Raw genomic sequence first — 14,239 nt, 5'->3', positions numbered from 1 at the left:
AAGAGAACAGAATCATTCTCGCGTCCATTCATCCTGAAAGAAGGACGGGCCAGAAAATGCATTTTGAAAACCACTCGGCGTGTAAAACAGTGCTAGGTCCTCTATCAACCTCCAACAGCTATGATGTCGTAATTCCCCTATCTTAAAAAATTCATCATTGGGTTCCTGCCAAGTCCAGTGATATATGGGTCACAAATCCTCCCTTCTACTCGCACTAATTTACATCCTGAATAAATATGGAGATTGGAATAACAATAATAGCTGTGCATTGATAGAGGCGAGGGTTTCTCTGCACATTTCTTCCAGCAACAATATGCATCTGGATCAGGTGCTTCCCAGAGCAAGGACAGCAAACACTCATCTGCAGCCTTTAGCAAGGCAAACAGACAATGTTTGCGTGTGTTTGATTCAACGTGTTTCACATGAGAAATGAATGAAAACGTTAAAAGGCAACAAAATTAATAAAAAAATTGATTAAAGAAAAGAGTTTAGGCAGTTTAGGCACCATATTTAATAATTGGCATAAAAGTGAAAATCTATCAAAAAATAGTAAAATAATATATTACTGTGTGGTGCACCACTATTAATTAGGGGGAAAAAAAATTAATTTGTAATGAATTTAATTAGACCGAAACACTATAATTAAACTAGGCAACATGTCTGTACACATTGTGGTAGCACAAAAATGCACTTAAGAATAAAAAAAACAAAAAACTACTGCAGGTACGGCCACAAAGCAAATGTGCTTTGCTTGTATGAATACGATCATATTTAGAAATAAAAGTATCATATTCATCAAAAGATAATCTTCACTATCTCATGTAGCTAATATGCAAAGAATGGACGGCGGCCACTGGGAGCACCAGAAATTGAGCGTCAAAAGATATCGGGCTAATAATATTACAGCATTTATCCATATAAGTGTGTGTGAGTGCAATGCGTCGGTGATGAGGGGTGAGAGACGCTTCCACCCAAACCTCAGGGAAACATTTCAGGATAACAGGATGTGGGAAAAGTGGGAGAGGAAAGAAACTATTTGTTTATTTGTTCATATAATAACCATGTTTGGGGGTTTTTCTTGGTTTTTTTTTTCCCGCATGTACTTTCGAAGATGACACGTGGGGGAGCTTTATTTATAATTGATTTTATTTTAACTTCCAAAATGAATGAGCGGAGACCCCCGTATAAATGTGCTTCAGTTAGCATCAACTCTCTGAAGACACTAATGATGTCACTGTAACTGTCTCTGGCTGTTAGCACTGATCTTTGTGAATTACACTGTTTGCGTATTTGCATAGAAAGGGGGCCGATTGTGTTCCAAATGTCTGCATATTAGCTCATTTAAAAACACACGCAAATAGCACAGGAGCACTTAGGCACGACTTGCTTGGCAGCACAGTTAGAGGGGTTTCCAAGGAATACTTCTTCTTTGAAAACCTCAACTCAGGCCGCCCACTCAGAGGCTTGGAGACTAAAGGAGCACTTCTGATAAAACTCCAAACACCTGTTTTTCTTTCTTTCACTGATAAAAAAACCCCATTAATAATAAATGTAAAGGAAAAAAATCAGAGAATGTGCCTGCAAAACACCAAGATCACATATACATTGAACAACCAATGGCATTATCTCACTTCAAAGCAATATTTGCTGTCTCTCCATTTGTAATTATTGCTTAATTATTTGCCAGTTGACTCAGTTTGCATATTGACTGTGTTGTGGTTTATTAAGTACATTTGCAGCCGTCACCTTTAATCAGACAAAAGTTTTATGATAGTAAATTAGAGACTGGATGCAGTCCAATGCCTTGATTCATCCTCTAAAAATTACAATCATGTATTTACCACAATAAAAGCTGCACATCAGTGTAGCTGACCTTCATGTGGAATAAAGAATGTGTTGGATAATTAAGCATGAAAGGACATTAAGAATGACATCAATTTCTCCGTTTAATATCTGTGCATGAAACAAAGCCGGAGCAATTAGATGCACATTTGTCTCCTTCACTCCAGCCTTGTGGTTAGACAGCTCGCTAGATGTCAGCCGACGCCCCATTTCTGCTCTAATTAAGAGCCTCATGATCGTCGAACAGCCGAGACGCAGCCTCTGCTTCGAGGGGACCCTCACCTGTCATCCTGCAGCACCTCTCCGGTCTTGGGGTCGATGACGTGGATAATGATGCCTCGGCTCCCCCAGCCTCTCTGGAACATGTAGTTGTTTTGGTTGCTCTCTCCGGGGTGGAGGGTCTTGTTGAGGAACGTCCATGACAGCTTCTTTTCCCCGTGGATCTCTAGTGTCCCTCCTGTCCCCACACCGATGTACTTCCTCCCAAAGTAGCTGTGTTCGTTATCACTGTCATCCAATCTGAGTGAGCGAGGGCGAATTATGGACATTTTAATAATGTATGTCGTTCGGCAAATGCCATTTGAGGAAAGTAAGTATGCTTCAGTCTTCCTGTTCATGACCTTAATGTTGACATCACACATCATCATATTTATGTCTTCAACAGGACTGAAAGTCCACAGCCATGCTAGCAGCTCAGTGAGCTAGCATTTAGTAGTACAGCAGTAGTAGTAGTAGTAGTAGTAGTAGTAGTAGTAGTGGTTGTAGTATTAGTAGCAGTAGTAGTAGTAAGGGTAGTAGCAGTAGTAGTATTATTTGCAGTAGTAGTAGCAGCAGCAGTAGTAGTAGTAGTATTAGTAGTAGTAGGGCTAGCAGTAGCAGTAGTATTAGTGGTAGTAGTATTAGTAGCAGTAATATTAGTAGCAGTAGTAGTAGGGGTAGTAGCAGTAGTAGTAGTAGTTACTGTAGTAGTAGTCGTAGTAGCAGCAGTAGCAATAGTTGCAGTAGTCGTAGTAGGCATGGTATTAGCAGTAGTAATAGTAGCAGTAGTAGTAGTAGTAGAAGTAGTAGTAGTATTTGCAGTAGTAGTAGCAGTACTAGTAGTCGTGGTAGTAGCAGTAGAAGCAGTAGTAGAAGTAGTAGTAGCAGTAATAGTTGCAGTAGTAGTAGCAGTAGAAGTAGCAGTAGAAGTAGCAGTAGAAGTAGTAGTAGCAGTAGTAGTAGCAGTAATAGTTGCAGTAGTAGTAGCTGTAGTAGTAGTAGTAGTATTTTTATTTTTAAAGGTTGTCCCTAGTGAACAGAAATATGCAGACTATTTGTGTCCCTGTATACGAAACCAATAGATTTTATTTAGTGACCGTTTCACAAGGTGCATTGAGACTGTGTTGGTTTTCATGCTGAACTTCATACAACTGTACCTTCCATAAAGGGAGATGGTGAGGTTGCCTTTAAAAGGACAGGCTGGGCTTCCAATGTGCAGTTCCCCCTTGTTCCCGATCAGAATGTGTTTTGTTCGAAGCAGTATGGCCCGGTTGGTGTCAGCAATCACCAGCTTCCCTAAAGGAGAGAGAGAGGGTGGAGGGGTGGTGATGAAGCCTCCTGGCAGCCCATTCATGCCCCAGTGCCCTCAGACCCGTCTTACCATTTAAGGCCCTGGGCTCAGTTTGTCCACACAGACACAGAACAGATGTAGCTGGCCAACCAGCAGGTCTACAGTCCAATGATTTCAGTTCAGCAGTGACATGGTGAGTATCTGTTTAACCTTAAACGTCATCTCCTATATGTGCTACTTTTCTCTGAATAGCAGAGGCCCTGCTTTCACCACCTTCTTGTCTTAACTAATGTTACTCTGTTTGTGCTTTAGACCAATATATTCAACAATGGTATAAAATATGCCAAAATTATTCAAAAGGCTATTTTTTTAATTTGTAGTCCCTGGCCAAGGTGTTACAAAAGACTTCCTAAAATACATTATTTGAAAGATAATTCAGTCAAATATGGCAGAAAACTGTGAAATAATCAAAGCATTTTAGGTATCTGCCTATAGCACTAATGTCCTCCTCAATTTACCCCGAAAAACATTTTCATTTTCATTTGAATCATTGTGTTTGGTAAGCTAGCCAGAGATCCCTTAACTAGTCCGTGAATTTGAACGAAAAAAAACACCTTCATTTCAAAATCCTACAAATCCTTTAAAACCAGCAGATATTCCATTAAATATAACTAATATATTACAATCCCCAAAATATATCCATGACATGCCCTTAAAAGTTATTTAAAATGTGCATTTTAAAACTACGGGATTCTGTTTCATTAGTGAAGAAGAGGCTTTTGCAGCTGTTAGTGCCGTTGGCATGTAGATATCAGCAGAGTAATAGTGCAACTGACTGTTAAGGCAGCCCGGTTCACTTCAATGAGAAGGTTTGGATGTTACTAATGAGCTGGGAGCCAAGCAGATGACGCACCAATGAGCCAATGATACCGAGCATGAATTAAACAGCTGACCATCAGCTGATGCGAGTGTGACTTCTGTGCTCTGCCTTCGCTGAATACTCTGTTGAGCAGTTACTACCAGTGAAATCGGGTTAATACTGGGTCCCTGTGTTAACTCTTCGCTTATCTCTTATGCTTGAGCGTTTCAATATTTAAATCATTTTCATTTTCCTTCTTGTAAAATGTTACAGAATTCCGGACTCATATTGAACTCAGGGGAATTTACACTTACTTGCATCCAATCAAACGTGATTTAGGGTGACTAGCTAGCTTCACCCATTTTAGAAAGCAACACTTGACTATTATCTTCTGGGTCAAAGCAAGCATTGCAATATCATAGGAGGAGGACACAATGTGTTTGTGCTTCCAGAAGAATAGGGTTTAGGTCTAATGTATTCATTGTTGTCCTCATCCTCCTCCTTATCAAACGATGTGGGTGGTGATCTTTGACAGACTGTTCATAAGTGGACGTAGTCACCATGAAGAAGCCCATTGGTTTGTGGACTACTTCTTTGAAGCCTCGAGTTCGGTAATTTTGCCGTCTCCATCTCAGTTTTTGAAGTGACAGGAGAGAGTGGAGCAGAGTACAATCGAACGCTGAATACTTATAGGCGATCAACATGTAAACACTCTGTGTAACGGTTAAAAGCTGTAAGAAGAAAACACCGACAACTTCCAGCCTGGAAAACGCCATGGTAGCATATGTGTCAATCAGCGTGTAGCCCCGCCCTAAAGCGTCCCCTGCTTTATGGTCTATTTGACTCTAAATGAACCATCATGTACTAAATGAACATCATGTTGTATTGAAGAAGACTGTAAACTAGAGATTGAGACCATAAACTCATGTTTAGAGGAGTCGCCCCCTGATGGACATTAGAGAGAATGCAAATTTAAGACATGAAGCATTGGCTTTACATTTTGGCTTTAAATTTGTATAGAACTGTGTTTGCCGCCTGGCTTTTCTACAGCATCATATCTCTATCATTCCATATCAAGCTACCGTTAAGCTAAGCCCAAATTGAAGCAACCTGTTTTAAATTTCATTTAAATCCACCCACAACAATATCACATCCAGATATTGTGTTTGACTCAGAAATATGTCACATCTCTAACTACCATTTGACTGTGATGAACACGAGATGGAATGGTCCAGCTTACCTCCACTAAGAATCTCAATGGAGTGGACCGTAGCCGAAGTTGTGAGGAGGACCTTCCTGCCGTAACCGATAGTAACGCGGTGGTCTTCACTGTGTCCCGGCATCCATGGCTGCAGTCCTGGCTCCTTATCTGGACACACTGAAGGACACATAAAATACACCAACATTTAATACAATTACATTACTTGAGTATTTACATTTTATACTTCTATCTACGAAATTTCAGAGAGAAATAATGTACTTTTTACCCCACAACATACATTTTAGAGCTATAGTTCGTGGTTACTTTTGAGAACAAGCCTTTACATAAAAATACATGGATAGCCGAATAAAATACATTGTTAGAAAGTTTAAACCAGTGCTTCCCAACATTTTTGGCTCGTCTCCTCATATGACGTCATATAAAAAAACAGTGCAAAGTAAGGAACCCCTGTCACGATACAGATGTCCAAGTTGTTCACACTTCCACCAAAGAGACATATAACTGCTTGAGGCCCAAGGAGGTAAAATCATACATTAGTTCATCATTGCTAGCAAACTTTAAACCAAATGGTTGTTGGGTCATTCAGCAGCCTCTGAAACCTTTCAGAGGGTGGATCCGAGGGTCACCCTCGAAGAAGTCGGAGTTCTTGGAGAGAGATCGAGGAGGCGGTGGGCTACAGGTAGGAGGACGCTATGATGACAGGCTTTTCATCCAACCTTTTAGTGTGTTCATTTACACGTTTGCCTTTAGATGTGGCAGTTGCACAAACTACCTGGATTCTTCACTCTGCCTAATCTCCCCTCCGAGAATCGTCATCTTATTGTTTTTTGAGTGCTTCGTGTGTCCCTGTGTTCCTGGGAGTTATCTGGAACCAAACTCCTGGAGCGGGGCTGGACTCTCCTTTTCTGGAGCTGGTTGAGAGGTCCTGGACGGCTGTGGGGATACTCAGGAGCACCTGGCTGAGAGAAGCTGCGTTAAAAGTTCTTCTCTCTGACTGCTGTTTGTTTCTATGCACTCTAACCCCTGAGCGGTGCTTTGTCATTGAACATTTGCTCCAGTCATGGATTGGCTACGACAACACCATGTTTGAGCATCGGGTGGTTCATGTATTTAAGTGCAGTGGCAAGCTGAACACCTTAGGCCAAAGATCGATGATACACTTTGTGGTTGTATCAAAGATCCCGATGAAGTGGATCTTTAAGTCTCACCTCCGAAAGAACTTCTAATGCATTAGATTAGGGACTTGGACATGGAGTTATGTTCAAAGTAGGTTTGTGCCTGACATGGTAGCAAACATCAAAAAGAAGAGAAGGCCGTTAAAGTGAAGGAGGAGGCCTGGGGTGTCGTGAAGCAGCAGGCCGGCATGGGAGTCCATGAGGGCTGTGGCTTTGGTGGTTACAGAAGCAAAAAAACCTGAGAGTGGGAGGAGTTTAAGGAGGCTGTGGAAAATACTTTTGGTTGGCCTGAAGGAAGTTCTGGCAAACCAACGCACGACTTAGTTGGGTAAAGCAGTGCTTGGCACAGGCTGTTTGCAGCAAGGGAGGAGAACTGCTGACCTTGACTGAGGATGAAAGAGCTTATGAAGAACTTCTAAATTCATAATAATTCATATGTCCTCTATGGAGGAGCCAGGGTTTGAGGCTTTGGGAGAAGCATCAACCATCTGGCTTGAAAACACCTCGGGATCGAAAAACATTGGTGGGGAGAGGGATGTCTGGACTGCTTTGCTCAGCCTGCTAACAAGACGAATACAAATGGGACAATTGTCATAGATGAATATAAACACGTGCAGATAGTGATATAAAAGAGCAGTGACAAAAGGCCCAAAAATGTATAAAAAATACAAGAAATGAAATGAAATAAAAAGGTAGCCATGAATCACCTTTACTGTATCAACAAGCAACCTTGTAGCAGCCCTGCAGTCCGTCTAATGCGAATGAATCAAAATAATTGATGGAACACATCAAGCTACTTTTAGAGCAAAAGGAAACCTTTTACAGCCGCTGTAGCCTTTACAGGGCTTTGCTGTCGCACCGACAATATGTTTTACAGGTTGAACATTTCTTTTTACAGGACAAAGACAAGGACATGTTTGGATTACAAGGAGCAAAAAAACACTGAATATAAAAGCATATACAGTATAAAATCTGAGTTTGTGTCAGTCCCTCGGAATCTATGAACAACGGCTTCTTTAAGAAACTGTGATGAACACATAACATGAAACCATTAGTATTAGCACTCCAGGTTTGTCAGTGAGGTCTCCGCTGATCTGATTCCGTTCCTTGTCTACCAAACTACTGTAACTTTCTCAGGTCCTCTACTATCTAAATGGGGATAGAATAGCACACACGGTTATTGGATTGTTCACTCAAGAGTGAGAGTGACTGATAAACCCATGTGTCTGCCATTGTCCGCATTGCCCTGAGACACTGTGTGTAACCGTCCAGCCTGCCCAATAGAGTTCCAATCTATTGCTCTCTGGTGTGTATGTGGTGGTTACCTCATCTCCCTGCCACCTAATGGATCCGTCAATGGCATTGACTGGTCAGGGACCTGAGTTGTCAAGTAGATTTCCCAGAGGGCTAACACAGATTGATAGGCGGTGACGTGCAATCAGCTGGCTTCTGCCGTTTGGCTCTGGAGTGTCTGCTGCCCTGCTCTGAGGCACTATTTCCTATACCCTTCTCAATTATATCAATAAGCTATCCATCTTCACATACTAAGTCTAGTGACATTAGCATTGTGTCCGAGTCGCTTACTGCTGTGCATACTGAGTGCCAAGCTTTGTCAAGCTTTATTCTTGATGTTGGAATAAAGTGTTGGACAACAAATCTGAACTTCCGAGTGTTTTTCTTGAGCGTCATGAGATGGAGTAAGCTCCGGCGTCATGACGTGACCTAAGGGTAGAATTTTTGGTGGTTATATATGGGGAGAGACAGTGACCCTTGCCTCTGCTCATAGATGGTCTCTGATGATGAAAACCGACTCCTGATCAATGACCAGACCTGAACTGTTCTCAGTGGATGTAAGCTTGGGTCTGGTGTTAATAAAAAGCTGATGTCTGTTTCCTTTGTTCAATCAAACCCAGTCTCTTGTCCTGCTGTTTCCCTGATTTAATGCTGCCCCCAGCTGTTACATGTGATGTCAGGATTATACCCACAGGAATTCGCCTAATGGCCCCTGCTAATTTCGCAGTTCACAGGATGACAATTTGGCCATCCATATTACAACTGAGAAAACTCCAGCTGCTGAAAACCATCGCAAGCGGTTGAAAGATTTTTTTTCCGTCAAACTACTGTGAAAATCATCTTACTCGCTTCAAATAACAAGAGACATAGAACGTGTGTAAAAGAAGTGACAGAACAACATTGATCAACACAAATGGTCAGACTCATGACATTAGCAGTTAGCACCTTAACATGTTTGTGTTCTAGCCAAAGCTAGCCATTAGCTTTAGCTAGAACACAAACATGTTAAGGGCAAGGTTATTATAGTTTTGCATTTTTCACTAGTTTTTATTTTTATTTCGTTTTGACTTTTTGTTTTCAATTTCAGTTTAGTTTTTAAAGCAGGTTTGCTAGTTTAGTTTAGTTTTTATTTTTTGAAAATGCTTAGTTTGAGTTTAGTTTTTATTAGTTTCAGTATTAGTTTTAGTCTTTACCGCTTTAATGCAACAGACCAAGTAAATATGCGTTTTCTGACAAACAGCATCCGATTCACATGACTTTCACACTATGTGGTTTGCACTTGATATAGAGCAACATAACGCATGTTTGGACGTGTTCTATAGCGCCACACAGCGGATACAGAGAGCGGTGCAGTACAGTGACGTGCGGTGAGGCTCGTGGCTGGTGAGGCTCTGACACTACATAAGTCAGATTTACAAATATATGAACCCAATAGAGAAGCTTAAATCACCATTCAATTGGCAGCTTGCACATTGACTACTGGTTGTTTTTCATATCAGCATTATTTACACACACATAGGTAAAGTACATATGTGATTCCACCGGGAGCGTTTCAGAAGCGGAGCGCTCGCGGGCGCCACCCGCGAAAATCGTGAGATTCCGCGATAATCTGCGTAACAACCCCGGATGTATAAAGAGAACAACAAACACATAAAAGGTTACTTCACCTGTCCAACGTTGAATTGCTGTTGATTTGTTCACATTTCCTTGTTTTTTGAGACATTCTTAAGCTTGGATATATAATCTTACATGTTTGTGGTCAAAGCAAAATATGAGAAGAAGAAGAGAAGTGTAGAAGAAGAGCAACGACACAACAAGCATGAACCCGACCCGTGGGCTCTCGCTCGCCCCCTTCAGTGAGGCAGAGGTACTGTTTGCCCCTCTGTGCTTTTTCACTACGGGCTACCATAACACATCCAGATCGAGATTGTGGATTTAGATTGAAACATATAGTTTGAAGCCTTTCTCCTTTTTCTTGCCAACGTATGGCACAATGCTTGAATAACATGAAAACATGGAGAAAATGCCATAACTGTGTGCTGGTGTTACGAGCGCCGGAAGTGACCGGGCAACCTAACTCGAAATGCGGACGTGATATAGGCTATTATACTGACTAGATATGCAAGTTCAACTCCAGTAGCACAGCTGCTATTTAATTCGTTATTTTGTTTATGTGAAAGTACTGTATTGTGCAGAGGGACCCCTGTTATATACCACAGTGACTTTGTAACCTGTCTCTAAGTTTCTGTGGATTTATCGCTGGTCACTTAACTTGTGTTGCCTTCTCTCTTTCACCTTCTTGTTTACCGTGAGCTGCTTTTATGTCAATTAAAAGCACATTTAATTGCCAGAAAAAAAAAATGGACTGACAGGCATGATGTGGAAACGCTACGTACAGCATTAAAAAGTTATTCATCAGCAGCTATTTACACACACATTTCTGAGTGAGCGTATGAAGTCAGTCCTTCTGTGGCTGCCCGTTAACTGGAGCGTTTGACAGCTGTGAGTAAAACTGCTGAACCTGCTTCCTTGCTTTGCTTGAAAATCTTTTCTTATTAAGAAAACACAATGAACGGCGCCTGACGTCCATCAAACCATCAACACAGGTGAGTCAGGGAGAATTATGCTACAAAAAAACAAAAACAGGAGCAATGAAGACTTCAAAGTGTTACACCTGGTTTCTTCACAACTCTAATTACAGAAAAGGGTAATAACTGACTGAGCAGATGCATTATTGTCTTCTTAAGCCACCACTGTTTACACTGTGGTGTGTTCATGCTGTGAGCTTGTTCAGGGTAGACCAGCCGAAATACACCAGAGCTCACAGTTTAGCTCCTGATTCCACCATCTGGCAGTACACTCGACAAACAGCCTACTGTATCTTCATATTGTTTGTTTGATACACTTCAATATGGGGAAAAAGGATTTCATTAGAAATATTGGAACTCACCGACAATTGCTCAGTAACAGAAATGAAATATTAACAAACCAAAAACTCAACTCTATTGAGCTGATCTGGGTGCTAAATCCTTAAGAACATAATTATTAATCCGGCTGCACTACAATAGTAATTAAAACTGTTTAAATTAATTATTACATCAGAGCGAATAAGAGCATTAAGAGACCGTTTAACTGGTCATAAAGTTCCAGAAACCAAGCCTCCACACAATTCGTTTTTCAGAGTTGCGTATGGGAGATGGAATCAAATGAAATCACCCCATTGCAATCAGGGATGCTCCGACGGTGCAGGCTGGAGATGTCAAAACACCACTGTGCAATTTCCTTGTGTCCAAGGACTGATTATAAATGTAAAGATCTTCAGATTTTATTCCAACTCATTAACTTAAAAATAAAAATGTATTTATTTTTTTATTTATTTCAATCCCCTTGAGATTTTGAATCTCATTTTGCAAGTGGCTCCTGGCCAAGTTGGCAGCGTGAAATGTTCACAAGCAACATGTAATAAACACAAACATAAAGAAAACACAGACCTAAAACAAAAGTAGCAAATTGCATCAACCAAGGTCATCCAGCCTTCTTTGAAATGCTCTTAAATTATTATTGTGATTGTCAATACTTTCATACTGTTATGATATCAGATGTCCATGTTAAACATAATCAAAGTACCAAAACTTGAGTTGAATGTATGTAAAAAAAAATGCTCCCCACAAGACAAATGTCAGCTTGGGACCTTTTTGAAGAACTCATTGCGTTCCGACAGCAGGGATCAGGGATCAGGGTCTAAACTAAGTTCCTGTTCAGCAGACTGGGATGTTTCACACTTCTGTCTGAAGAGGTCAAAGTCACAGCTGTTTCATATCAGTAGCCCAGAGACGAACAATATGCTCATTAATTCATTAAACAAAAAGGTCTCAATAAACCGCCCTTGGAAGTTTACTCAGTTTTTAGATTTACTTGCGCAAAAAAACTAGTTAGGTTAGACTTCAGAAAACTTTTAGCTGTCACTGTCGCTAGTTAAGTTGTTGACTTGGTTTCACACGGGACATAAACTGGGACTATCCTGTGTTTGTTTGACCCTTCTAACCTTCCCTCTCACCTGCCCTACACAGATTTTAAGAAAGAAAAGTGATGCTTGCCAATATCGTCTTGGTTACACGCATTCCAAAAAAGCAGATTAAATTGAATTGAATTTAAAAAAGGAAGGCTATGCTACATCTAGACCAGGGGTGCCCAATACTTAGTGTGGGTAGACCGCATGCCATTCAAAAAAAATGAGATGTCCTCATGGCATTTGTCACTTGATTGACGTACAGGGCAGCCAGTCTGAGATCACGCCTTTTCTAACACACGGGTCACCACGTATGCGCGGTCAACCGCAAAACTCCGGCGAGCTAATTAGTTAGCCTCCCAATTTCTTTCTACTACAGAAGCTAAAGCTGCAGCGCCGTGATTTGGGGAACTTCCAAAACCTTGCGTCAGAGCTGGAGACGCAACGGAAGCCGTGTGCGCAACTCAACAGTGCGCGCGACACAGAGCAGATCGACAAGTGTCTGCCAGGGTTTGACAAACGCTTTCAAGACTTTGCTTTACTCGAGCCAGTCGCTACATTTATGTGCTGCACATTTCGGGAAGATATTGAGGTTGATTCAAAAATTACAACGCTGTTGCTGAACCCGTCTGGAGTGGAGGATGAGATTTTGACACTACTGGCTGACATTCAGCTGAAGTCCAGTCTCATGGACAGTTCTGGAACTTACTCACAGAGGAAATGTGCTCCCTTCTTGACTGCATTATTCAGCTCTATTTATTTATATGAGTCAGCCTTTCCCCACATAATGAATATTAAATCCAAACACCGTTCCACCATGACTGATGATCATTTGAAGTCTGCTTGAGGCTGGCTACCAGCTACTGTCCGGACTATGCAGCCCTGGTTGATTCCATTCAGTGCAAGTCATCAGAGCAAGGTATGACCAAAAATGTACAGAATTGTAATGTGCCATAAGGGTTCATGCAGTTATGCAAGGTAAGGCAACATATATTGTAAATATAAAGTATACTCAGTATATATATAGATATATATATATCTATATCTAAATATATATATATATCTATATATATATATATATAGATATATATATGGATATAGATATATATATATAGATATATATAAATAGATATTTAGCATTTTGAATGTTGGTAGATCATTTTGACTTGGTCATTTTAAAAGTAGCTCGTAAGCCGGAACAGTGTGGGCACCCCTGATCTAGGCAGTGCTGACAGCACTACAATAATTTAAATTAGTTGTCTAAACACTGCTGTGTTTGCGCACCACCACGCAGGCATGAAATGGAGAGGAAATGAACTGATGGAATACATTGTCTAAACAAAACAAATCCATCTTAACAACACATTTGCTAATGAGATGAAGCCTGCTTAGCGCTCATATTTTTCACACATTTTGCCTATTTCCATTTACACATTTCCTACTTAATGTGTATTGTTATTATGAGGCTTGTCTCTATATCCATTGCTTATCGTTGATGTACTGGTATTTCTAATGCTGTTTGCTTTTTAACGTTCCACAGATGACAGGGATTATTCAACTGTCATTTAATAAAACTGAAAAGCAAAACACTGTCCGAATATTTCTGTAACTTTCTGAAACTGACAGTCCAACACTCACACTTGGAATGTGGCTGTTCAGAAGCATTGGTCCTGTTGTGAAGTTTTGCCTGCAGTCCTCACTGCTTCTTTGCTTTTGCACTGCACCTCGACTACCTTCCAATAGAAAAAGCCAGTTTTGGGATTTTTCATATTTCTACGAATGACGTTTATGCTCAGATTACTTGATATCAGCCCAATGGTCCGCTTAAACAGGCACAGGGTGTCAGGTATGACAATTTGAGATTGTATCCCGTGTGGTGCATCATAGTGGAAGAAAACCAATTCTGCGTATTGAAAGCATCACAAGGTGTCGATGGCTAATGGCTGTTCTGCATCATGCATTGGTTGTTCACATTCCTCATCATGAAAGTCCGTCTCCTCGTCAGGTCATGAAGCCGACCCGACTGCAACCTTGGTCTTGGCAATCTCGGACCCGTTGACTAACATGTCTCTTGGCCAAGTTATGGCAGGAACTGGCCAAGTGGTCGGAATACTAGAAAATTAGAAAAGTATAGTCCATTTATATATAAGTACAGTCCATTTACCAGAGTTTATCATGATGTCACTGCATTCCGCCGTGTCTTGAGCTCCTCATTTAGATGCACCCCCCTCAAATAAAAAGCCAGCTGTCTCAGATTGAGATGTTCTTGTGGTTGTGATTAGAAAGATTA

The 14,239-nt window shown here is 40.9% G+C and overlaps 1 protein-coding gene across 1 annotated transcript in view; it reads right to left on the bottom strand.

The window, feature by feature from the left end:
* The window catches only part of cemip (cell migration inducing hyaluronidase 1), a 162,493-nt gene that overhangs the window by 70,395 nt on the left and 77,859 nt on the right, over window positions 1-14,239 (bottom strand). The window contains exons 3-5 of the mRNA XM_068730644.1: window positions 5,491-5,628; window positions 3,258-3,396; window positions 2,125-2,361 (exon numbers count right to left, since the gene is read on the bottom strand). Of these exons, the coding sequence (XP_068586745.1) occupies window positions 2,125-2,361; window positions 3,258-3,396; window positions 5,491-5,628 (514 nt within the window). The remainder of the gene's footprint in view (window positions 1-2,124; window positions 2,362-3,257; window positions 3,397-5,490; window positions 5,629-14,239) is intronic.

The sequence above is a fragment of the Cebidichthys violaceus genome, unplaced genomic scaffold, assembly GCF_023349555.1.
Source record: "Cebidichthys violaceus isolate CVI_PGR_0920_01 unplaced genomic scaffold, fCebVio1.0.p SCAF_5, whole genome shotgun sequence".
NCBI classification, from domain to species: Eukaryota; Metazoa; Chordata; class Actinopteri; order Perciformes; family Stichaeidae; genus Cebidichthys; species Cebidichthys violaceus.
Note: the sequence above shows the minus strand (reverse complement) of the source record. Positions and strands in the feature narration are given on the sequence as shown.